The sequence below is a fragment of the Corvus brachyrhynchos genome, unplaced genomic scaffold (genome assembly GCF_000691975.1).
Source record: "Corvus brachyrhynchos isolate BGI_N302 unplaced genomic scaffold, ASM69197v1 scaffold21, whole genome shotgun sequence".
Taxonomy (NCBI): Eukaryota; Metazoa; Chordata; class Aves; order Passeriformes; family Corvidae; genus Corvus; species Corvus brachyrhynchos.
This window is the reverse complement of record NW_008236924.1, coordinates 6,460,510-6,486,931: the sequence shown is the minus strand read 5'-3', so window position 1 is coordinate 6,486,931 and position 26,422 is coordinate 6,460,510. Positions and strand designations below refer to the sequence as shown.

Below are 26,422 nucleotides of genomic sequence, written 5' to 3'. Positions count from 1 at the left end.
CTGCCCAGGGAGGTTTGGAGTGCCCATCCCTGGAGGTGCCCAAGGAAGGGCTGGAGGTGGCACTCAGAGCTCTGGGCTGGGGACAAGGTGGGCATCGGGCACAGCTTGGACTCAGTGGTGTGGGAGGGCTTTCCCAGTCTGGGATCTGTGTGATCCTGGGATTCTGGGTGATTCTGCCTCCAGCAGCTGAATGAACCTGCTTCACAGCAGAGTCCAGCCTGCTGTGAGCTCACTGGGGATCCCGGGAGAGCTGTGCCCTCAGCCAGGCTGAGCTGTCACTTCCCCACAAACCACGGATCCTGCAGGGAGTGAATGACCCCGTGGCATGACTGATAAACAGGCAATGGGCTGCACTCAGGAAGGTCAGGGAATTCAGTGCCACAGACACTGAGCTGACACAGGCAGTCGGGTTTTCAGTCACTGTACCTGGGGAGCACAAGTTCCATAGAATCCCAGGCTGGTTTGGGTTGGGAGGGACCTTAAAGCTCATCTATTCTACCCCCTGCCATGTCAGGGACACCTTCCACTATCCCACGTTGCTGCAAGCCCCATCCAGCCTGGCCTGGGACACTTCCAGGGATCCAGGGGCAGCCACGGCTTCTCTGGACAACCTTTCTCTACCCTCCCAGTAAGAACTGGTGGCTGACTGGTGATGGTTCATGCAGGGCTCGAACTTGGGCTGTTCCTGTCCGCTTTATAATAATTTATTCCCGTTCTCTGAAGTAAGTGGGAAACACAAGCAGCCATAGGAAAGAAACACCATTAGCAGGTTTATAGCTCAGTGCTCCCTCAGGCACTCGGCTCTCGTGTGTGGAAGGGCACTGCAGGGTCAGATTTAGCTTTGTGTTGTGAGCTGCCATCAATGTATGGATTTTGTGAATTAATCTCCCTGCTTCCTGAGCTGTCTTTAAATGTCTTTACAATTGGAGTTCTCTCTGGATGCTGAAACGGGGTGAGATGTAACAGATTGGTTCGGTGGCTCCTCCTCAAAGCCCAGCCCCCAGAGGAGTTTGCTCACTTGTGTCTGTCTTGTGATAATGTCAATCTATTTTTTGTCTTCTGCACACAATGCACAAAGCAGGTGAGCCAGTAACTTTTCTGGCCACCTCAGCTTTTGCTTTACCTACTTTTGCAATATGTTCTGGAAGACATTTAACCATGTTCCCTTTCTCTCCCCTTTTCAGCTCAGAGACACTAATGACCCGCTGTTTTTATGGAACCTCACTACACTGCCACGAAGAGCACCAGCTCATCAGGACTGAGAGAAATCTGAGACTGACTTGTCCTATTTTTCCTCTGAAATCTTCACCAAGTAGTAAACATTTTTTTGAAGGGGAAAGGGGGTAAAAGATGTTAAAGCTCCCCCTCGCACCATTAGGGCACCTGTACCTAATGTACATTTTCCTTAAAATTTAAAAAGATGTTAGGAAATATTTTATAAAACTTTTTTGCAATAAATGACGCATGAAATTCTGAAAGACTCTATGACACTTACATGCAAGGAACCACTTGAATTGTTAGGATGAAGACTCACTGCAGATAACTGGGGTTTTTGTAATGTGACAGTCACGTTCGTATGTTTTGAGAGGTGCCAGTGACAGAGCCAATTTGCCTGGGAAGTTGACTGTAACTTTTGAACTTTTCTTTTAATTCTTGACTTTAGCATTGCAATTTTCCATTCTCTGAGGCTTAGTTAGTATTTAGTGCAGGTGTTAGCAGAGCTGTGATCTGTGATCAAAGCATGTCCGAACCCAGTTGTATTGTGAAATATGAACAGTCCTGCTATTTGAGACCAACATTTCCCATAGAGGTGATGGAAAGGACAGTGACCACAAACTCCATGGATCTCTGTTTTATGGGAAAGCTCCTTCTGTGTGAATATGGTTGCATTTTATTTATGCTGTTGTAACACTTAGGGAATTGAGGGTTGTGGAATAGCCTTGAGAGGGGCTACGAGGCAGAGAGCAGCATTTTGCTTATAATCCTACAACAGGATGGGAATCATGAATGGAGAGTGATTCAATGGGATGGCATTTCTATTTCAAATCATGGGTTATTTTTTCTTTTTGACATAAGTATTTTTCAGATAGGTAACTAGTAGAGAGCAAAGGTTTTATTAGAATTTCTGATGGCTGTTGATCTGACTTGCGTTGACTTCTTTGAAAAGCTGTAAATCAAAAAAAAAGAAACCCACTGGGTTTTATCCATTTTATTCCCCTCCCACAAAGGTCTTGGGTAAGACTGACTTCAGTGGAGCTTGGGAATGCTGGACACGCTGCTGAAATCTTGAGTTATTAAATATTAATTTATTTGTCACTAATTATTTCCATTGTGTGCACACTGTCTCAGCAGAACCATTTCTTTAAAGTTCTTAGCAGGGGATTTATTGTGTAACCTGGGAAAATAAATATTTGTTTTGAAGAGATGAAAATGTGCACATAATCTACTAAAAGTCAAATTTCTGTTTCTATAGAGATGAAAAGACTTGTAGGAAACTCTTTTCCTCCTTACTGATATCCTGATTGGATTGGAGAAAATAGAATGTCTTTGTCTGGATCGTTTAAAACCAGAGGGACTTTTCCAAGGGGCCTCTGGGTCAGCACAAAGACAATTTCTTCGTGTCTGGAGCCTGAATGAACCACATGGAGTTTGAAGTTAGGACAACTCTATCATTGGCAACAGGTTTATACTTGTTAAACAATCGGAGAGGGGGAAGTGAGAGGCTGGGACAGGCCCCCAAATCCCAGCCAGGCCTGTCAGGGATTCACACACTGAGTGTGTGGCAGCTCGTGCTTTGTGCTGGTTCAGTGTCTGCTTTTCAGAGCTAAATTCTTTCTTTATAAATGCAGAAATTGAATATTCACTACCTACTTTTAAAAAACAGGCTGTACAATGCTGTGCAGTGCGTTCAAATTGTACCATTTGCCATAACGATTTCATCATAAACTACAAACTTTTTTTAAAATTTGGATGAATATTTGTTCTACAGTGCTTTTCCTTTTCACCAGTGGAAGAGGCCCAGCAGTCTGGTCCTGCTCAAGGCCTGAGATGCGACTAGAACTGACAGATTGAGACATGTGAATGAGGAAAGGGGTGACTTGGTGCCGGGTCTGTGCCAGCCTTTCACCTCTGCTTGGATTGACAATGGATGGGGGCTTGGCCTAGTCAGGTACATTTTCCCCCACCCCCCCAAAAACCAAACAGAAAAGCCACCAAACCACATGGCACAAACCAGTTTCTGCTCAGGAAAAAGGCCCGGGACTGTGGTGGCAGGGTTGTTGCACATGGCATTGAGGAGTGCCTGCTGTTGTTTTGGAAGCCGGTAGTGCCTGGCTGTGCCCCCGGATCTCCCAGGGCTCTCCTTCCCTTCCCTCCCCTCCCCTCCCCTCCCCTCCCCTCCCTGAGCACAGCAGCTGAACCAGGAGGGATTAACCCAAGGGATGCAGGTGTGCACTGGAGAGTATGGGTATAGAGCAAATAGCATCCAAGGGAGCTCATGTCTGCCTTGCTTTTCCCAGCATTGCGTTGGAAACCACATTTTCATTTGGAAATGAAATTGTCAGGGATATTCTAATGAGAGAGAGTGACAGTAATGTATTGCTTTTCACTTTTTTGCTTTAGTTGCTTAATATTTAAGCTTTGCTCCGTGCTACCTTCTTGTCTGTATATTGAATGGTCACTATGCCTCTTTCATTTTGTAGACTTGAACGAGGAAAATCTGATTCACCCTTTAAGGTTTGCTGAGAAGTAAAAATGATAAAGAATGTTGTGTAACATTTATTCAAATAAAGCCTTGATTTTTTTCAGTGCTCTTTTAAAGGGAAATAATGTTTTGATGTCTTTAACTTTCTTGCTTTATTAGTCCTTGATCCCAAAGCCTTTGATTTATGTCAAAAGTGGTTTTTCTGGATTAAACAAAGATTAAACTGAGGTTGCTGGTCCACTGCTGGAATTCCATCACGTGGACAAGTCTCTACCTAACCTCACCTTTCACAGCGGCTGAAATATCCCAAGCCATGCTCAGCCAGCTGGATGCTTCCCACAAGCAGTAGGAAGAATTGTAATTAGCAAGAAAAGATGGTGTGGTAGAGACAGATCCAAGGAAGCTCTGGTGGCTCTGCCACAGTCCCAGGAGGAGGAGGGGATGCCATGGGAAGGCGCTCCTGCCCTGGCACATGTAGTCCTTGGGCTGGTTTTATGGAGTTCTCACAGTTTCAGACAAATCTTGCCCCCACAGGTAAGTGTAAGAGGAGGTTTCTCCATTCAGGGAGGAATTGCCTTGTCCTGAGCTGTGTTTCCTTGCCCTGGGATCAGGTGGTGCAGGGATCAGGAGCAGTAACTCCTATTCCAGAGCTCCATCCCACTGCGCTCAAAGCAGGGCCATGCCAGCAAGTATTTCTCCAAAATATCTGGTGGTGTTGGGTTGGTGCTTGGACTTGATGATCTGAAAGGTCTTTTCCAACCTTAGTCATTCCATGATTCTAAGGAATGGCAGACTGGAGTTGCACTTTCCCATCAAGTAGAAGGCCGCGTTTATACACATTTTTTTCCACTTGCATTTTTGTTACTGTGAAGAAAGATTCCCTGAGTTGACTTGAGCTCCTGGGCTAAACAAAAAATAATCTGCTTGAATAAACTTGATTTCTACGAAGTTCTGATTTTCAGGAAGCATTGGTGGTTTTATGGCACAGAATGTTTTTATGGCACAGAGGATGCCAGGAGCTGGTGTGTCACCCCGAGGTACTGACCCTGCTGGGAAGGGGTTGTTGCAGTGACTTCTTGTTGATAATCAGGAGTTTTTCCCCAAAACTGAATTAACTGTGAAGTGCTGCTGTTGGCTCAGCCTGGGATGCTTCGGAAGCACTGTGACAAACACCCACATCTGGCTGTGGCCCAAGCACAGCTCCAGCAGATGGTTTTCTTTTCCTTCATGGTTGTTTCTCGTTCTGTCGGGGTTACGGAAACTCCCATCCCTTTTCTCTCATTATTCCTTCAGCCTTGCAGCAGTTCCTCTTGAATTGGCGATCCTCATTAGGCTTAATGGCTTTTCCTTTGTGACACGGCGTTGGCAGCAGCGCTGTGGGGACGGAGCCACGAGAGAGGTTGGCCGGGCAGATTTCAGAGCTCTGCAATTACTGCGTGGATTAATCCTCACTCCGGTGGTTGGCAAAGGGATAAAGGTGACCCAAGTGAGGCCGGGCCCACAAAAGGCCCCTCTAATGGCACTTGCTGCTGCCCCGAGCATCAAAAGGGCGACGCTTAATGAGGGCAAAAGTGCAGCTCTGGCACAGGGGGTTTGGAGAGATTCCCATCCAAAGTGTGAGGGATCAGAGTTTAGATCTTGCCGAGTGACACCAGCAGGGACATTCCTGAAGGGAATGGTGGCTCTGTGACAGTGGCATGGTGAATTCACACTGTCATACACTGGGGATTTTGGAACATTTCGGGTGAGGCCGCCGGGCCCTGCTGGACCTGAGGGGCTTCCGATTCCCTCGGAGCTCCCTGGGCTCCTCTCCTGCTTTATGGAACATGTCAGGCTGCCAGGTTTGCATGGAGAGGCCTTTCTGTGCTTGAGAACTTTATGGAAAGCTGGGAATGCCCCAGGCTGGGAGGAATCCGTGGCAGGTGAGGTGTGTTTGGGTGCTCAGAGCTCATCCCTCTGCTCCAAGGGAAGCAGTGCCAGGGCCGAGCCCAGCAGGGCAGAACCAAGCCCTTGGCACCAACTCCCCCTCGCTGCCGTGGTTTCGTGTCCTCCTCCCTTGTCCTTGCTCCAGTTGTTTTGGGATTTGTTCTCCCCGTCACATTCTGCAGGCAGAGCAGGGAGCCAGGAAAAGGCTCCTGTTGTTTGCTGGGTCATACTGTGGGGTTTATTCACATTCCATATCCGGCTTTTATGGTTCTGCTCCTGTTTTTCCCTTGAGTGTCTCTGTGCTCTTTGTTTGGCCTCCCTTGCTTGGTTTGCAGCACAAGGCACGGGTGCTCCACGCTCGGCAGACTGGACAGCCCTGCAGAGGTTTTTGGCGTGTTCTGCATTTGGGGTAAATATTCCAAGCACAGGAGGGGTAGTTCTAATTTTGAAATCCAAATTTTCAGCTGAGCTCCGCATCTTAAGAGCTTGGGGACTGGAATTTCTGACTGTGGTTGTCTTGGTCATTAAATATTAAGTGAGGTTGTTCCTGCTGGAGGGCTCATCCAAACACTGAAGGCTCTGAGCTGTCAGGGAAGGGGGGGCTGGGGGCTCCAGAGTGTTCAGGGATGGATACTGGACCATGCTAAGGATAAGACCCCAGGAATACTGGCACTGATGGATGTGGATGATGCTTCTGTGATTCACTCACTTGGCTGTGGTTGCCTTTAAAAAGGCAACGCTGGGCATGAGCTGTGAGAGCAGGATTGGGGGGTTGGACTTCACACCCCTCTGCATTAACACTGCAGGATCCTGTCAGGAGCCATCAGCTGCATCTTGGCTTGGAAAAGCTGCTGCTGGCTCCAGGTTCCACGGCCTCAGCTGCATTCCAGCTGGGAGCAGGGACACAAACGTGTTGGGGCACAGTGAGAGCTGTCGCTTCAAGGGCAGCTCAGGGCTGGAGCCGTGGGCAGGAAATCTGTGAGCTTCCAGCCTCCTCCTCTCCCTAAGTTCCCAAATACTGCAATTCTTCCTCCCTCAGACAGAGAAGTGCCCCACGATGGAGGGTCACAGCCAAAGGAGCTCGTGGAAATAGGATAAATGCAATTAGAAAAGCCCTGGCCCCGCTGCCTCTCCAGGGACCCCCTGGGCGCTCAGAAATACACTTAGGAAGCTCTTCCAGCAGCCACCGCCCAGACGAGATAACAGCATTTCCCCTTCTTCCTGACATCCCTGTTCCTGACATCCCTGTTCCCTGCAGGGAGGGGGGTGCTGCAGTTCACTCACCAGAGACAGGAGCAAAAACCCACTGGCCAGTGTGTGCTTACCCCAGAAGAAGAGGCACAGCTCCCTCCCGGATCCTTCCCAGCTCCCAGACAGTCAGTCCCTGGTCAGCAGCTGCTCCTGGAGCTGATGGACACCAGGCAGGCAGTCCTGGCAGCCTGGAGCAGAGCACAGGACCCAGCCAGGCCAGGAAAGGCAAACCTAATCCTGCTGCATCCACTTAGGGAATGCAGGATTTGTAAATCGTCTCCTCGGGAAAAAACGGGTGAGAAATGTGCAGTTCTGGGGACTCCAGGCTGCAGCTGCAGATGGTTTCCAATCAGGAGATTCCCACTGAACGTGCAGAATCAGGGAAAAAAGGAGTTTATTTTAATTTTCAGTTGATTTAGGGCCTTTAATCTTTGTCAGGGTAGGCAGTGATGCCTCTGGCTTAGTGCCACGATTCCTGTGCCAAGGGCTGCCCAGAGCCCCCCCAGCAGCGACTCCCCAGCAGTCACAGCCCTGCCTGGGGTGGGAAAAATGAAGTTGCTGAGCAAGAAAATGTTGGGATTCATCCAAACAGGGAAAGCTTGTGAATGAGCAATGTATGAATGCTGCACATTAAATGTGCCCCAGCGCATCTTTGCCCATGTTGGAGAGGAGGCACTGGGATATAATTGGTTCTTGGCTGCAGCAGTAATCCCTTGGGAATAACACAGCTAATTAAAGCCTAGGAACTGGTGACCAGCAGCTTCTCTTCTCTCTCTGGCTGGGGCTGTGCTAATCAGGGGCAGGTAGATCCCAGGAAGTTTTGTGCTAATCAAGGAGGGAAGGATTGGGCTTCAGAGCTCGGTGCTTTGTCAGATCCTGAATATCCCAAGGGATGAGCTGGGGGGGATTTTGGATCCCACTGGGCAGGAGGGATCAGCTGTGCTGGGCCTGTGTCAGTCCCACGGACCCTTCCCTGGAGTGTGGCCTCCAGCTGCCTCCCTTGGGGCTGGGGCTGTGGGAGACACAGCTGAAGATGTGAACTGGGGAACTGCTTTTTTTGTATTTTGAGAGATGTTAAATGCTCCAGATCTTTGGTGGGATGGAGGGAACTGCAGGTGTTCAGCTCCTCTGAGGGCCAGGCCCTGGGACTCACAGGCAAGACCTGGAATGAGCTGTTCCAGGCCAGGTTGGATGGGGCTTGGAACAAAGTGGTCTCTGGAAGTTGTTCCTGATCCCTGGCAGGTGCTCCTGCCCATGGCAGGGAGTGGAACTGGAGGAGCTTTTATGTCCCTTCCAGCCCAAACCATCCTGGCAATCTGTGACTCTCTGAGATCTAAACCTCAGCCCATCTGCAGCCAAAAGGATTAGAGTCTCTGAGGCAACAGAGAAGTGAATGAGAACCTTTGCATAAGACAGAGCTAAATCCCAGTGTCAGTTCTGGTGTCAAAAAATGGAAGGTCTGAGCCACAAGTGTTATGGAAATCCCGGAGGAAGTTCTTTGGAGGGAGAGACTTAACCCAGCTCCTGGACAAGACCAACATTCCCTTTATTTCTGTGCAAACGCCTCAGGGGAAAGGGCAGGTACTGAAAGGTTTTGTGTTTGGCAGGCAAAGGAAGGAGGAACAAAGGCGGGAGCTGAGGATGGACAGTTCCAGCTGGAAAAGAGGCACGTGCTGGTTACCAGGAAGGTGAGTAGCTGTTGGAACAGCTGAGCAAGGAACTGTTTGGTTTAAGAGCACTTATATTTAAAAGATTATGTTTTGTAAAAGCTTTTTCCTATTAGAGGTTGTAAATCCAACATGTGTGACTCAAAACTCGCTGGCACTCCCTGAGCTGTGGCCAGTGGCAGCAGGAGGAAGCACCAGTTATTCTACTGGTGGCAGCTCTGAGGACTAGTTCAGACATAAAAAACCACTTAAAAATCAAAAGCAAAATACATGCACTTGTTCAGGATTTGGACAATGCAAAAGGACTTTCAATTAATTGGAATTTTGCCTAGAGGAGAATGTGCTGTCGTGGCAGATAACACCTGCCAGAGGTTTCTGGTCCAGCTGGAGAGTGGCACTGAGGAGGGAGGGATTACCTGGAGGTTTGAGTCCTCAGTACCAGAGTGCCCAATTCCCAGTGACTTTCACACAATGCAATTAAATTACAAACACTAATCAGCTGCAGTCCTGCTTCCTGTGCCCTTCCCTTCATTGGAAAACTACAGGTGCACATCAGGCATCCTGCAGGGGAGTTGCACAGTGATTTGATGATGTGTTTGCACAGCAGGTAGGAAATTCAAAAGCTTTGTTGTGCTTTTATTTCCCAGAAATTCCCCAGCCTCCAGCCGAGAAGGAATTATTTGCAGCTCCCCAGGCCTTCAAAGAGGTGAAGCAGGAACAGAGTGGAAGAACAGAACTCGTGTCCCTGAACCCCTGAAGCAGCAAGTTGGAAAAGGCCACTGGTGTAACTGGGCACAAGAGCCACCCACGGGTGAGTGACACTGCACACAGTGCGGGTAGGGACAGAAACCCCTGGTCAGAGCAAGGACATTTTAAAGAATAAAAAAAAAATTAAAATTGAAAGCACCCGAGGTAGTTCTAAAGTGGTTCCATTTTTGCACCTGCCAGGGATGTGCTGGGATGTTGCAGGTGAGTGGAACCAGGGCCAGCTGGTGATGCAGGGCTGGTGCTGGGGCCTGACAAAGCCCAGGTGCCCCCTGAGCCCAGCCCTGCCCTGCCCAGGGCTCCCTGCAGCAGCCTGGGCACCTCTGCTCTGCAGTGCAGTGTTTTAGGGAAGATTATTAACATTTCTACTAATCCCAAGCCACTAGGCCTTCCCTGCAGAGCTCGGCTCAGGCAGCAGAGGTTTCACAGCTCATCAGCCCCCCGGGCCCAGCTCTAAACTAAAACTAAACTGAAAATGCAGCAGGACAGAGTTTAACAATCAAAAAAACCTTTCACAGCTGCAGAGACAAAAATGACATTAAAGCACCAAACCCGCCGTGCCTGGAAAGGCTCTTCCTTCCAGTGAAAGGCTGGAGCTGCTGAATTTCAGACACACAGAGACTTCCTGAAATGAATTGGAGATGACACCCAACAGCCAAGGCAGCCACTGCTAATTATTTAATTAAATCATGTACTGAAATCTGCATTGAGACAACTGCAGAATCTGCCTCCACTGTAAACACTTCAGCACTGATAAAACCCAGGAAAGCAGGAATTACAAAAGGCACCTTCTCCAAAACTTGAATGAACCACCACAACAGAAGACATAAATGTATCTATACATATATTTATATTTATATCACAGCCTGGTTTGGGCTGGAAGGGACCTCAGAGATCATCTCATTCTATGAACACTTCCAAGTCCTCAAGGTCCAGTGACTGTGCAGACCTTTTGCAATCAACTCCTGTGGATCCCTGCAACATGAATGGATCTCAGACAAGCACATTTCATTTGAAGGTACCTTTATGGGGTGCATAGATACAGAGGGAGGCACAAAATGTCATTGTTGCCCTCAGAAAAACTTGTATCAAGTAAACAAACTGCTGGAAGGGTGGCATGGAGTGAAATTACAATACTGCTGCAAGCAGGGCCAAAAAATCCCAGTGAATGTCCTGCATTCATGTTATTTGTGGCAACTTTAACAACAAACCCATCTTGGGGAGAGCTCAGCCTGGGCAAGAACCTCACAACCCGAAGAGCAGAAGTACCAAGCCTTTATTACAAGATCCGTGATTCCAGGGCAGAGCTGTGTCCAGCGGTGCCAGTCCCACCCAACTGGGGGTGGGGCAGTGCTGCTGCTGGATTTCCCCATTCCCAGGACACCACCAGCCTTTGTTCCAGCCTCTGGATTCCCCTGAACTGCTGCTACCATTGTGCTGCCAGCACTGCGTGGGCCAAACCAAGGAACTGCCTCTTGGAAAAGCCAAACACGGCAAGGGAAGGGGGAAAAAAATTAAAAAAAAAGAATAAATCACACACTGGACACAGTTATCACTATGAGAAGTCAAATGAGTTGCTTTACATCCACATTGCAAACAATTTCACAAGCTGGGAAATGAGTTTGTTGAGTCTCCTCTTCCGCTGGGGGTGGAGGGTGTTGGTTTGCTGGGTCCTGGCATGGCCACACTGAATCCACGTTATCTGTTGTTGTTGGGGTTTTGAACAAAATTGATGGAGTAGGAGCCAGTTGAGGAATCCTGTTTGACCTGGAAGTTCTCTGTTGACAGGCCAAAGGGGCGCAGAACCAAATTGCCCAGATCCTTCAGTTTGTCTGCAAAGACATCCCAAAAGAACATGGTGAGAGCTGAGCAGAGGGAAAACTGCCATGGAATTACAGCCAACCACACAGCCCAGCCCTGCTGATTTATCCATCACAGGTAAATCCTGGGGAAATCTCTGCATTTGGTTAATATTTAGGCTCTTAGCAGGAATTAAAAATCATTGTTAAATATCCACAGGGTATGAGAGTTAATAAAGTCCTGTCAGTATGTGGATCACATGTGATTTCTGACTCTGGAGAATGCACCTTGCTACAGCTGTAAGAGGGGAAGGACAACAAAAGGACATCCTTTAAAAAAATCCTATCTAGGAATTACAGAATGGATAAACTGAAACAGGAAGCAGAGGTAACAACTTCACTGCTGGCTGAATACAACCCCCTGGCATGACAACACAAAGGAAGAAGATGGTCAGTTTTCCAAGAAAAACATTCTTTTCCTCCTGGTTTCAGTGCAGAATTGTAGATTTCCCAAAGAAATAGCAGAAGTTTGGACAAGTTGAAGCTCCCCAGCACAGTATGGATTTGGGGCTTTATGATAATTCCACCAGCACATCCCAGATCACCTTCCTGCTCTCTCCCTCCCCAGCCAGGCTCTGGGGCAGCCACACTGAATTAATTGTTAATGAGGCAGAAGAAAGCCTTGGCTTTTCCGGGCACTCCAGCCCAGAGCTGCTGCTGCTGTCCTGGCACACACAGAGCCAGCATTGTAGGGAAGCTCTGTCTCCTCCTCCCCCAGCTCCTTTCAACCCTAAATTAAGGGCTGTAGTGAACTCCAACCCCCTCCCAAAGAAAAGCTCCCTCAGAGCCTGTGCTGGGAGGAAGGAAAAGGCACCACGTGGAGCTGGGACTCAGCTGCAGAGGCTGCCCAGCCTCCAACACTCCCTGTCCCCAAGCAGGGTCACCGTCTCCTCCCTCTGCCCTTATTCTCACACATTTTGCTCTTTTTCTTTCAAACACACCCTGTTTATTTTCCACCTGCAACTCCAGCACAGTCAGGTTCTTCACCAAAGCAAATATTCAGGGGTTAACAAGAAAACAGAACTGTAAAAATCAATTTAGGGCTCAGAAGTCTGTGATTCATTACTCACCTAAACTGCAATTTAACACCCTATTGAAAGAGGCAGATGCAGGAAAAGATTACTCACAATTTACATTAAGATGTAACAGCCAAAATTAATTGCTATTCAGTCTTTCTGGCAATAATTCTGGCTTAGCTGCTGGTGTTAATGTAGGGTTTGGAAGTTGAAAAGCTCCATCTTGCTTGTGTAAAGAATTCTTTTGGTGAAAAGACATTTCCTGATGAGGTCTCCTCTCTGTGTGACTTGTTATATTACCAACATTTTTAAGCAATTAAAAGAGCAAGGGCAAATCTTTCTCCCTTCCCTAAATGGTAAATGAGGGGTGAACTGGAACTGTAATTTGGCTCTGGTTTAACTATTTAAACTCACCTTGTGCAGGGTTGGGGTTTAGCAGCTCAGCTGCAAACACAACATAGCTGTCAATACAAAAAACCAAACCAACCAAATCCCGTAATTCTTTAGGCACAAAGCCTAATAAATATCCTTGCTGATCTCAGGTAGCTGGAAAAATCTCTTTTTGGCAGGAAGGCCCAAGTGAGATGCTCTGGCCCCCAAACTGCTAAAACCATTCCAAAGCTCCCCTCTCCTCACACCCTCTCCCCAAAGGAGTGGTCCCAGATATCACAATAATTATAAAAGTCTCTAAACAAGACTGGAAATCGTTGGCTTTAAGGAGAGAAATATAAAAGCCCCCCAGAAAATGGTCATTGTTCACATCCTCAGTCCCTGAGGCAGAGGATGCTCATGGAAGCACAGAGGGAAAGAACCACTTGGATTTCAAAGCTCCTTCCCAAGGCTGCTTCAAGTCCAGCTCTCTTTGATGTGAATTCAGGGGTCACTTCATCCTGAACAGACATCATTGGCAGCTGAGCTGATGGAAAACATGGAAAAACTGAAATACAAATGTCAGCCTTGGAAAAGGGAGATCCTTGAGGGGACACAGCACGAGTGGGCTTGGCTTGGCCACAAAGCAGGGTTTTTCTGGTGACATCAACCTCAGCAGTCACATGGGCCAGCACTTGCACACAAGGAAAATCCAGCCAGGAATGTGTGCTCTGGGATATTTACACACAAGCACTGCACAAAGGGTTCAGCTTCTGACAGAAACGAGCTGCAGCCCTGGGAAACAGGAAGCACACTTGGGAAGGAGGAGGATGCACTCCATTTATCTGGGTTTGTTTGTGCACAGCTCCAGTGTTGTGACAGTGGGAGATGGTTGGGCAACCCAGGGCTTGTTTGAGTTGAAAGAATAAAAGCTCAGCAAAATCAGGACAGGCCAATTCACTGACTGAGGATCAGTTCAATATCCAAAGGAGCCAAAGCACAAACTGGGACATTGTTCCTAATTTCAGTTTAGTGTCAGTGCTCCTGGAGCAGGCCCGGCCTGGAACTCTCAGGATGCCTCTCATTTGCTGTCCTGGAACCCAAAAAAGTCTGGAATACAACCCAGGCACCTGAGCTGCCCTGTGGGAAGGCAGGAATGTCCCCCTGGCACTGTCCAGGCCCAGTCAGAGCAGCTCCTGGTGCTATGCCATGAGCCAGGTCCATCCTGGCAGTGGGAAATGCCATCAGAAAGGGTGGAAAAGTGGGAACAGCTTCAAACAAATTCACTGCACAATGAAACAATCCAAAGGAATCTCATAACCACCACATTCCATTGAGTTTCTCGTCTCCCACTCCTTCCAGAACTCCCACCTAAGTCCCCTCCAGGGCTTTCCCCTGACCTCAGCCAGAGCTGCAGCAGTTTGCAAACCTTGGGAAGCGCTTCCTTCCTCCCTGGGCAGCTCCATGGCATCACCACTGCTTCCCTTAACAGCAACACACAGGGCATCTGGGACACTTAGGAGAAGGAGCTGCCCACATTCCTGACTTCATTTCAAGAGAGTGTTTTATAGAAACCCCTCAGTTTGTGTGACACCAGAGAGCTCAGGCAGTGCTGAGCTCAACCCCCCCTGCCCTACTGCCACCATGTCATTGTCATTTAAGCACAGCTGTGACCATCCTGTCACACATGAGGCTGGGGATGAACACAGGTTCTGTGCTGTCCTACCCTGCTCTCAGTCTGGCTCTCCAGCTGTTTTGAACTCCTTGTGTGACATCACTGAGAAGGGACTTCTTTCTCCAGAATCCCAACAGAAACAGTCTGAACTGGTTCCCAAAAGCCCAGTTCAGTTCTGAAATCCCAACTGGCACTTTTAAGGTATTAACACTGTTAAAAGAAGATCCCATCTAGTCTGACATCCAGGAAAAAGCCAGCAGAGCAGAACTAGGGTTGGATTTACTGTTCCAGCCAAATCCCTTGTGATTAGTGAGGCCCTTTAGAGTTCAGCAAAGATCAGGAATTATTTTCATATTACTTTGTGCTGAAACCCATCCCATGTCCTACCGATGGGCCTGATCCTTCTGGAGATTTTCTGCATTTGTCATTTATTTATAGCCCTATCACCCTTAACCTGCTTTATTTAGGGTTTGTTCTCAGCACAATGGGGGAAGCAGACTCTGATCCTGTAAAGCTCTGCAAAGCCTCACTGACACTCTGCTAGGTCAGAGCAGAACAAAGCCAGAGCAAATCAGAGGCGGCAGAGCAGGAAAAGACATTACGGAAAAATATCAGCATAAGCTGAAACAGTCTCTTCTTCCCAAATATATCAAGAATCAGTGTGAAAGACAGGCTGAGTTTGTTTATCCTGATTTTTTGCAGAACAGGCAAACACTGCCTTCCCCTTCCCACCAAACACTGCCTTAGGAAACGTAATTCCACTCCTGGTGCTAACCCTGGGGAGGTCCAATTCAGCCTCCAACCAAACAGCAATGAAATGCTGAATAAATCAAGGCAAACATGAACACCTGGAGGTCTCTGGGCTGGAAGTGCTACAGAAATAATCACATTTATTTCTTTAGCCCCCAGATCAAACATCCCCAGTTATTCCAGCTGGGGGAGTTCCTTCAGGTACAGGTTTAGAGAAAGCCCTGGATTATCCCTTTCATGAGAATGTTTGCTTTGAGGGTTTATTTGCAGGGAGAAAGGGCTGAGCAGTTGGCCTGGGTCAAAACATTTTCCCCAGCTCCTGCATATATCAATATGAAATTGTTTCAGAAGGTTTTAAGTTTTCTTTCTTTAAATAGAACTAATGGCCTTTCCTACATGGAAGAATTCCTTGTCTCCAATTTACTGTAGGTGAAACCAAGCAATTGAGAAATCAGGAGTTTTGTTTAACACTGAACAAATATTTCCTTTCAAATTTACCCCCATTAAATTTTATACAAGAGATTCTACTCAGGCATTTTTTTCTAGCAGATTATGAAGATTTTTATGGAAGTACATGCTACTCACCCAACATTTCTTTCTTTAATTTTTCATTCCTCTCCTCAATTTGCTGTGGTAATCTCTGTGGAGAGAGAGAAAAACTGGAATCAGAGCCCTGTTTCAATAATAGTCCCATTTTGGACATCAGCAGTGACAGACACAAATCCTGATGTGCAGTCCCTACTTCAGACTCTGAACACTGCTAATCCAGAGACTCAGCATTTCCCACTCCAGGAATGTCTTTATGGACACCTATTTTTATCTGGTGTCTGTGATACTTATCCCAAAGTACAGCTTCTTCTGGGAAATCACTTTATCTGCCCTAAAATACCTCAAAACCTGTGTGGAAGCTGAAATTCTCCCCACAGTTACACACCTGTGAAAAACCAAACCTAAGTATTGCTTCCATATAATGAAACTTTCTGGGAAAGCAGCAACAGGGATGATTTGACCACAAACCATGATAATTCCAAACTGTTTAGTCTGGCATTGAAAAAGTCAAAAATAACGGAGGATTGAAATCAGAACCTCAGCTCTGCACTCCTGAAATACAAACAGTGCTCAAATGTTGGAGCAGGTACCAAATCAGGAATCAAAGAATGTTGTGCATTTCATATTTTAATCTGTCATTTAACAGGGTCATGACATTCCCTAGAGCAGTGTGAGATCATTCCTGTGGGCAGGGAGGAGGAAGATCTGCTCGAACTGTGAATGAAGCCAATTTGCAGATTTTCTTGAGGCATCATTTTCACTGCCAGTGAGGAGGAAAAGATTCTGTGATATTCCTGCAAAGCAGAGACACTTTTACCTTAAAACAGAGCAAAGCTTCTCAGCCTCCTCCAGGTTAGAGATGTAACCAGGTATGGGGAGTCAACAGCTGAAACCTGGGAGTTTGTATTATGAAATTTAGAGATTTATGATGAATATTTGAAAAGTGTAAAATTATAGCTGTCAGGATTTCCTGAACAGGTTTTCAAGAAGGGAGTTTTAAGCTTCAGTCTCAATAGTTTGCTTCTCCCCTCAAATCTGACAAGGACCAGCTCAAGGCAGAACAGACCAAATCCCAGTGCAGGGTACACTGAGGGCATTTTGTCCAAAGGGTTCTGCAGCCAAGGGCTCTGCCTGGCCAAGGGAGGTCAGGCAACAGGAACCCCAAGCTCTGCACTGCCCAGGCACAGGAATCAGGAATAAACACTGAGCTGTGAGCTGAAGGATGGCCAGAGGAGCAGCAGCACTGCTGGAGATTCCCTTCTGGGGCTGGGCAAGGGCTCTGCTCTGGGACCATCGGGGGCACAGTCCCTGAGAGAAAAGCATGGCTTTGCAGAGGTACAAGGACAGTGTTTGTACTTCCAGGGGTTCCAAACAGCCTGGACAGAACCAGCCAACTCTGAGGGTCTGACTCAGAGTCCTGGATTATCCTGAGTGAGAAGAGACCACCAGGATCACCCAGTGCAGCTCCTGGCCCTGCCCAGACACCCCAACAACCCCACCCTGGGCATCCCTGGGAGTGGTGTCCAAACCCTCCTGGAGCTCTGGCAGCCTCGGGGCCGTGCCCATTCCCTGGGGAGCTGTTCCTGGCCCAGGGGAAGCCCCAGCCCAGCTCCAGAGGCTGCAGGTCCTTTCTGGGAGCTCAGCTGTTTAATGGGGTCACCCCTCACCACCAACAGCAATCACACAGTTAAGCAGAATATTTTCTGCCATCAGTGCAACTGATCCAGTCCCCCAGGAAATCATTCCAGGCAAGGTTTCTTGCCTAATATGCCATAAAAGCTGTTCCTAATCTGTCACTTAACACCACAGTGTGGGGAAAAGGGGGGCAGAATCACCACTAATGATTTATTTTCCCAAATGGAGACTTAAAACAATTAAGCCTTTCAAAAAGATTTTTGTAACAATGCATTCAGAGTGGTCTTAGAGACAAATTTGCAGGTGATGCAAATGATTTTTTTTTGTCCTTCAGAGGCAGAATTCATTGCAGGTTCACTGATGTGAAGCTGAACTAAAATAATGATAAATAAGTTAGGTCAAAGTTCACTGAAAGGCTTAAGCTTACCATGCAAGCTTCTCTGGCTTGATGAACTGATTGGTCTCTTTCTAGGACTGCCTTATAATCTTCCAGAGCTTCATCTAATTTTTCTGTTTTTTCATAGAGTTCTGCTCTCCTCAGCAAAGCTCTGACATAGTGAGGGTCTAATTCCACAGCTGGAAAACAAAACCAAAGCCCAGGGTTGTACTTGAAACATTTCTCCACCCCTCAAATGAATTCTGAAGTGTGTATTACATTTATAAGTTGTCCTTAGAATGTAACTCAGGATCAAGCAGAGGCACAGCTTAAAGCTAAGTCAGAACTCAGAAACAGCTGCCTGGGACAGTCTCAGGATCATGTTTCATTTAATGTCCACTATCTATCACAGATGGAAGTGATTTATGGTCACAAAGCTTTAAATGTGCAATCCTATCCATGCAGGGACCCTAAGTGATGCTACAGAAACTTTAAGGATCTGCAAGATATTTCAGTTTTTGTGTATTTAGAAAGTGGCTATTATTAGATGGCAGCTAAAGTTAAATATCCCTCCAGACACACACAGCAGGGAAAAATCAGTCTTGCCATGCTTATCTCAGTTCAAGTGGAGACAAACTCCAGGAGAATTTCTGGAGCTCTTCTGAATTTAATATCAAACAGTCCAGATTGGGTTGGGAATGCACAAACAGTGATTTCAGCTCTCTGAGCTGGCAGAGGGGCATCCTGACTGAATCTCAGCTTTTCCCCTCCTCATTCCCTTGGCAGCCAGGGCTGTTTGCAGTAGCAGTTCAGACTGAATGCTAAACTCAGCAGTAACCTCCACATGGTAATTCCTCAAGAATTCCTTCATCCATTTTTCACCACAGAAATAGGGAATGTGAAAGATTTCACCTCAGAAAGAGGGACTATGAAGGATTTTTCACCACAGGAAGAGGTCTGTCCACTTTATACTTCCTAGCCCATTAAAATGGTTCTGGGGACAATTAAATCTCGGATTATCCAGGTAAATATTCCAGTTTATCTTCTGGGAAGGACAAAGACAATGCCACAGTCAGCAAGCTGCAGGTGACTGAATTATTCTGCTGTGCTCCAGTCCCTGGGGAGTGTCAGGCCCTGGCAGCTGAAGTCTCCCTGCTCAAAGCACATTGATTCCCTCTGAGCCACTGCAAAACCCAAGGTGTTTTTCAGAAAGCAGCAGCACCAAAGCCAGGCAGAGCCCCAGTAAGAGAGGCCAGGGAGGATTTGGTACCTCCAGGAGCCCTTTCAGCACACACAGCCTCCCATTTCTGTGCAGGCAGTGCTGGCACACAGCCACTGGATTAGTTCTCTGATTGGTAATTTGGGTTTTTTTCCCCAGCTGTCACAGGGAGTTTAACAAACACTCGAGGGTGGGTGAGTGGGCGGAAGCAATAAAGCAAAGCACAGCTGAACTGATTCCACCAGAAGGTGCAGAGAGAGAACTGCAGGGCAGGAACAGGGGAACATAAGCCCTGGTGACAAAGCAAAAGCTGTGCAGGAAAGGGACTTGATAATGCTTTTAACTCTATACAGCCTCACAGTTCTTTGGAATCTGGGATTAAACCAGGATTTGGGGCGAATGGCAGGTGGAAGTGGGTTTGAAATCACAGGTGTGGGAAACAGTTTCCATAGAAAAGACTTTCCTATTAAAAACAAGCACGAACTGCAGCCTTATGGCATGGGAGAATAGAAAGTAAATTACTGCAGACAGGAAAGGTTTGACAGACATTTTACAAAATAAGTAATACAAATCAGGTGTTTTCTGTTCAATTCTTTAAAGACCCTTATGCCTAAAACTATAGCTCTGCAGCAAAGGCACTAAAGGACACAATTTTTGTATAAAAATCTGGCACGAGGGCAGCACAGAGAAAAAAAAGTACCTTTGGTGCAGTCAGTCAGGGCAGCCTCTGTCTTGTCCTAGAACACAGAATAGTTTTGTTAGACTGAAGTCATATTTCTTCATGTCCCCATCCCTGGAGGTGCCCAAGGAAGGCCTGGACGTGGCACTCAGTGCTGTGGGCTGGGGACAAGGCGGGGATGGGGCACAGCTCGGACTCCTTGGTCTGGGAGGGCTCTGATCACTTGCTAATTGCATTTGTCCCAGCCTTAATCCAGTGTGACACAGAATAAAACCAACACTCACCTGTTTCATTTTTGCAGCAGCTCTGTTTGAGAACAGAACAGCCCTGTCCTTCTGGAAGCAGGCTGGGCATATCTGCAGAGCCTTGGTGTAAGAGTCTTCTGCCTCTCCATAGTCTGCAGAGCAACAGGAAAAACCCAAACCAAACCATTTGTTTCAAATCACTGAACCCATGGCTGAAGTTCCTTTGGAAACATTTCTCAAGATCTGGTGATATTACACCAGAATCAGTAGCTGCTCTCAAAGAACATTGCTAAGTACATAAATACAATTGATTATTTTAAAGTTGACTTAATTCTGCCTGTAAAAGCAGAAATATACTCCTGAGCTGAATGCAACTAGTGCAGCAGGATGTGGATGTAATTCTCATCCCTGAAATTGTTTCCTTCCATTTGAGCAGAGGTGGAATCCCTTTGGATGAAGTGTGTCCCTGACCTGTCACTGCCCCGTACCTGCTCAGAGCAGCTGCAGGGAGGTTTTATGGCCACATCATCCTCAGTGGCTGACTTAAATGTCAGAGGCTTGTCAAGGAGAGGCCAGGGATGAGACTCCAGCAGGTGCCTCAGCCAACGCTCCAGGCCTGTGCCTCTCCTGGGCTGAGCAGTTCCCTCCTGCCCTCTCTGATGCCTTCCAGAGCTGAAGAACATTCCCAGGATTGTGTTCCCTTAGGACACAAGGCACCTCCAGCCTCTGCCTGGTCTGCAGGGCACACAGGTTCCTTGGCTGTGTCCTGCTGACTGAGGGAAGCAAGAACCTGCATTTCCTGCTTTCTCTGGGGATCCTCCACCCACCAGCAGATTAAATCAAAGGTAGGTGTCAAAACCACTTCCCCCCTTCTGTTTGCTCATTAAAATCCATGTACAAAGGTACAAGGCAGCTACAGAGCCCCAGGTCCTCCATCAATTCTAAGCACAACCATCAGCCCAACTCAGAGCCTGGGGGAAGCCTTTTTTGATCGGTAAACGAAGCCCTGACACTTGGAAGGCAGTCCAAAATCCATGGTTTTGTATGTAAGCACTCAGCTTTCATGGGAATCCCGCTTTAGTATCCAAATCTTTGGGATTTAAACAGCTCTAAAGGAGGCCTGGTATCTCTGTCTCTTCTCTAGAGCTGGAAGAAAAATGAAAGGGGTGATAAAATTCAACAAGGATGGTGTGAGATCTTCCTCAGGGTTTTCTGCAGCACCACCATGATGGCTCAGTACTATTCTGAGATTCTCTAGCATCCACACGGTGTTCAAAGATGATCAACCCACCTCCTTTCTTGAAGTGCTCATTTCCTTTCTCCTTCAGCCCTTTGCTCTCCTTCCTTCTTTTCTACAAAAGAAACGACAATGTCTCAGAGTATTTCACTGAAATGAACAACTAGGTCAGCTGCAGTTCCAAATAAAGTATGGAAGGGAAGCAGAAAAAACCATAACCTGAACAGTTTTAACTCTACCAAGATCTGCTTGTAGACCCTGTGACACGAAATCCTTTCTATATGCATGAAACACTGGAGTGTAACAGCACAGCAATTAAAAAGCTCCACTTCACAGACACCAGGATGCAGGGAGAGCATCCATGGAGAATTCCATGCTTTAAACCAGTACATCACCTTTTAGCTGGCTGTTTGCTTCTCCTTTCCAACTCCATTTAATTCACTCACTGCAGGTCAACTAAGCAGAATATATTTGAAATGTAAAGTCTCAAAAGTTTTGCTTGAAATAATTCCTCCTCAGCGATTCCAGTTACATTCAGAGATGCACAAGGAAAAGGTCCAGGGTGAGAAAGATCTCTGCCCTGCAAGATTTCTCAGGCAGAGTGAGTGAACCCCCAAACCAGGTTCTTTGTCCAGTGAGAAATGCACATGTGAGCAGAGCTGTGTTTTCAACCATGAACATCTTGGCACAAGGGGAGGCCACGCTCAGGCTCTCAGCCCGTGACACAGAAAACTCAGGATGTCACCAAGCCATCCCTTCAACCTCCTGACAGTGCAGCCATTCCTGAAACAAAGCAGGGAAAGGCAGGAACATCCCAGAGCTCAGGAGTCGTTCTGTTATACAAAAACCGTCGCTGGACCACTGGTTTTTCTCCCAGCACACAAAGGACTTCAATGGAGGTGTCTGTAAATGACAGATCACTGAGCAATTAAAAAGCCAACAGTAGGAAAAGGAGCAGTTTCCTTTCCTGCAGATTGTGTGAATCAAGGATTAATGCAATTATCAATATCACACAGAACATCTCCTTGGAAACAGCTAAATATAGTACAGTGTGTGGAGCACTGCAGCAGCTCCCAGCTATGCCAAGGAGCTGACAAACACTTCAAAATCACAGGTTCTTCCTCCTGCTTTTATTGGCTTTGCAAATTGATTCACCTGACCATCGGCACCACCTTGAGAACAGATCAGGTTCAATGGAAGGACACTGAGCCATGACACAAAATTCCACAGCAAAATCTCATCTGACCCCTTTGATACATGCCCAGACCATCAAATTTGTTCCCATTGCCTATTAAATAGCTTTTCTAATACCCATTACTCCTCAAATGTTAAGGAAACCCCACAAAACACAGGGCAGACAAACCATATCCAATTATTCAGGAAGTGCTCAGGAAGGCCTGACAAACACCCCCAAGTCCTTCCACAACACCCCAAGGGACTCAGTTGGTGCTTTCTAAACATGAACATACAAATTCCACACTGCACAAAAATCCCAAATTCCCTGTGTAATGCAGGACTCTGCTGTTCAGCACAGGGAATGTGGAACTGCTACATCTCAATTTTTGAGGGATCAGACAGAAATTCCTGCCTGGACCCCACAAAAAGGCATTTTAAAATCATCTGCAGTGCACAGAGAGTGAAAATGATCCCAACATTTTGTGGCACTGAACAAAGCAGCCCCATCTCAGCACAGAGCAGGCCTGAGACGAAGATCCTGCTGGAAAGATCTCCACAGACAGCCCTCAGTGAGGGAAGGGCTGCCTGAAACACAAACCCCACTGACTTCATTGCTCATGACCTATTTAGAAGTGGCCTTTCAGTGCCACGAGCTGATTCTCTGCTGCACAGGGTTCAGTTACAGCTCCACAAGAATGAAAGGATTTTTATTATGACCACAACTCCAGCATGCTCACACCAGTCCTCAGGCAGAAACCCTGAAATCAAGGGATGCTGGATGAAAAGTTTGACCTGCATGATCAACATTTTGTTTCATTTTATCTGAATTATTAAAAAATATTACATGTTTACCCTAATGATGCATTAAATGCTAATATAAAAAGTGATCTGCAGCAAGAAAGCTTCAGAAGAAAAAGCTTTATATAAAAAAAAGGAGTAAAAGGAAAAACAACAAAGCAGCACTTTTAAGAGCTCTGTGTATGATTTTGTAATTTATTCAGCTCCCTGCAAAGCAGCAATGGTTCAAAACCTGCATTTCCAACATATCCCTGGTTTATGGGTTTAACTTCTAAACTGAGTGTCCAAAGTGTTTTTAAAAAGCTGAAGTCTGTAGGGTACCTCCTGCACATCGATGGATTTGCATTTCAGGTATGACTGATCAAGAAGCAACACATAAAAGCCAATTCCTCTGGCTTTTCCACAAAATGTAACTGCATGAAAAATGGATGAGCCCCTCACATGCTGAAGACGCTGCCCTGCAAAGCCGGCTGTGTGTGAAACAAATACATTACTTATTCCTCCATCCAGACACTCCTTTAACAGAAATTCCTAACACAGAACAGGGGAAAGGCAACTCTTAGGGCTGAATTTCCATTTAAGCTGCACTGCTCCAGGGGAGGCTGGGAGAACCTGCTCAAACCCAGGGAAAAACCCCAAAGCCCTCCAGCACTGAGAAGAGCCAGCTCTGCCCTGAGGATGGGGAACTCCAGCTCCATGGGCGCCCTGGGGTGAGTGGGCAGCAGCTCCCCAGGACTGATCAGCCCAGAGGGAAAAATCCCAAGTGACTCGTGAAGGGATTGGCAGATGCCCCTCCATGTCCCAGCAGGCTGCTCCAGGACATGGGTTCAGTGGCTGCAGGGCAGCTGCCCTTCCTTCCCTCCCAGGGAATTGGGTCAGCCTGAACCCTGGAATGCTGTGCCCAGGAAAAGCCATCCTGGCCTGCTCCGTGCCCTGGGGCAGCTCACACACAGCACTGGTGGCAGCCACAGCTCCCCAGTTTAGGGTTTTCTGCTCTTCAATGGCAGCAAAATCTGAAGGTTTGGGGTTTTTTTGCAAATTTTAGTCATGCAAAGATGGCAAATTCCATGGCAGGCACTGATCTTTGATGTGGTTTAAATATTTTTTGAAGTTCTGAAGAAATAACTGCATGTAACTGGTGATGATTCTTACAGGATCTGATTAGAAATGTTTAGATTTGGATACTGAATTCCAATCCCAGACTCAGAAAAAATCAGTATTTAACCCAAACCTGCCTGGCAAAGCCAGGGGTGCTGGAGATTATCTCAAATCATGACAAGGGACAGCTTGGTCTGTGACAATAAAGTACAAACCTAAATCACACACAGCCCGTGCCCTCAGCTGCTCTGCCAAAACACTCAGGGTTAACAGAAAAGCATGATACAAAATAGAATAAAAGATATAAATTCTGTTTATATATTAAATATAATTTTATAGTAATAAAAGCATTATTCTGCTATTAGAGGAGACAGCAACCTACACATTCCCACTGTTTCCTCGGGAAGTGAGCAACACAATAAAGTGCTGGAAGTGATATCCTTGAGCAGCCAGTGGGAGCTGAAGGAACAACACCCTCAGTTTGTGACACTTCCCACAACATTTCCTCTGGCTGTTCCTGTGCTTGGATTGATCCCTTGATTTCCCTTTGCTGGGAACTGCTCCTGGCTCCAGCTCTGGAGAAATTCTATTTACACTGAACCTGCCACTCACAGCCCCTTGGGAAGGTCACCACAACCAGGGAATTCAAAATTCCTGGAGTTCAGAGGCTGCACAGAAACAGGAATTCAAACAGATCAGGGATACATTTTTCGGCTTCCAATCCCACTTCTCAGTCGTTTGTTGGCAGTTGTCTGCTACCCCCTGCAGTTTTGGGAAGCTACTGCTCTATCCTGCATCCAAGGATGTGCATTTCCGTTTAAGGTTGGAGTCACCCCAAAACCCCTTTTTTCAATCTTGAGAAGTGCCAAAGCTGCACTTGGGAGGTTCCAGGGCAATGGCAGGGATAGACCTGGCCTGTCCCTGCTCCCTGGGATTCCATGGAAAAGAACTTTACTCTTTCTACTGCCAAATCACCAAATTCCATGAAATTGGAAGCAGCACTTGCAGACACAGGGAAGGAGGTCACAGCCCTCCCTGACAGCTCCAGTTAAGCCCAGCCTAAGTGTGCCTCTCCCTGAGTGACAACAGTGCCATTCATCCTTCCTGCTCCAGAGGCAACAGCCTCGGGCAGGGAAAGTGGAGCTGACCCTAAATCCATCAGCACAAGTGGGAAAGGCCTCGATCTGACAGGAGCAGCCTCTGCCACAACTGAACACAAGACTCAAATCAGACAGCACCACTCAAAGGGACATGAAGGGAGACTTTTCCCCTCTTCCTATTCAGTTACCATCCAGCAAAAGACTTTTGTTTGTTTACAACGCAAAGAATTATAAATCACACAGGGAAATTATAATTTCAGCTTTTATTCAAGTTCTTCTCACCAGCTCTTGCAATGAATGACTGCAGCAGATACAGATCTACTGCTCAAATGTTCCAAGCTTTAACTCTGAAAATGTAACAGGATGTTTTATTCTATACAGAAACTTCCCTTTATGGAAAACAATGGGATCACCCCAAAGGCACAGGGAGGAAAGGAAGGGTGAGGAGGGGGCAGCTTAAAGGAAATGTCTTCACTAAGCCAGTGTTCTCTAATGTATCCTAGAGCCTGCAAAAAACAGGGGCGTTAAAAAAAGGGAAACTTTACTGTTTAGCCCAGAAGGAATCTCAGGTATCACTCAAAATCCTATTTCTCAAAATCAGTTCCACCTCATTCCTATGGAGTTGCTCACAAGACACTCCTCAAGAATCTCCTCTTGCTTGTCTTGCTTGACACATTTCCTGCTGTCAGAACAGGAACTGTGATTCCAGCCAGCTGGAGGTCCAGGGCACATGGAAAGCCCAGAGAAGGAACTGCTCAGGAGGAATATTGGATATTTATTCCGGTGTCTTACAGAACATGGGGTTCCACAGCCAAAATTAGAGCACCCCAGGCCAGGTGCTGAAGTCCTTGCCACAGAACAGGGCAGCATCTGCCACGATGGAGGAGCTGAGGGACTGTGAGTCCTGCACTGGATAAACCCCTCATTAAAGGGTGTCCCCCAGAGGAGGGCTGGGGCAGGCTGAACAATGACCCTGGAACAGCTGCTGGGTGTCCTCGGATTAATTCTGCAGAGCAGCCCCACGTCAAAGCCATCACTGTCACTGACAACCAGCCAGAAAAATCTGCTTGGAATGCATCAAAAGCAATTTGCTGCTCAGTGCCTCTGCTGAGGCAGCAGCAGAAGCCTTGTGAAACAACAACCAAACCCTGGAAAAGTGAATTTCAGTTCTTAAAAGGCTCAGAGCTGCAAGCCCAGGCAAGGAAGCAGGCTCTGTTTTTAAGAGCTCTTCTTACAGGTTTGTGTCTCAATATCCCTTCAGGTTCTTATTTTGCTTCTCTGTGTAGAGAAGATTTCTTAGGGTATCCCTGCTGTGTCCCTGGAAGGAAT

General features: G+C 47.0%; 2 protein-coding genes across 5 annotated transcripts in view; one reads left to right on the top strand and one right to left on the bottom strand.

Moving 5' to 3' along the window:
* Positions 1 to 12,657, top strand: part of PWWP2A (PWWP domain containing 2A) — a 22,060-nt gene extending 9,403 nt beyond the window's left edge. Inside the window, exons 2-5 of one of the 4 annotated variants that reach the window (XM_017728239.1) lie at positions 8,488 to 8,568; positions 9,195 to 9,358; positions 11,101 to 11,250; positions 11,332 to 12,657. The gene's annotated coding sequence lies outside the window, so the exon portion shown is untranslated. Of the gene's footprint in view, positions 1 to 1,184; positions 3,826 to 8,487; positions 8,569 to 9,194; positions 9,359 to 9,830; positions 9,954 to 11,100 lie in introns of those variants that run through there. The other 3 variants (XM_017728238.1, XM_017728240.1, XM_017728241.1) reach the window with 3 other exon arrangements.
* Positions 10,570 to 26,422, bottom strand: part of TTC1 (tetratricopeptide repeat domain 1) — a 19,774-nt gene continuing 3,921 nt past the window's right edge. Inside the window, exons 3-8 of the mRNA XM_008629012.2 lie at positions 20,976 to 21,036; positions 19,724 to 19,836; positions 19,461 to 19,497; positions 17,593 to 17,741; positions 15,567 to 15,621; positions 10,570 to 11,144 (exon numbers count right to left, since the gene is read on the bottom strand). Coding sequence (XP_008627234.1) covers positions 11,011 to 11,144; positions 15,567 to 15,621; positions 17,593 to 17,741; positions 19,461 to 19,497; positions 19,724 to 19,836; positions 20,976 to 21,036 — 549 coding nt within the window. The 3' untranslated portion in view covers positions 10,570 to 11,010. The remainder of the gene's footprint in view (positions 11,145 to 15,566; positions 15,622 to 17,592; positions 17,742 to 19,460; positions 19,498 to 19,723; positions 19,837 to 20,975; positions 21,037 to 26,422) is intronic.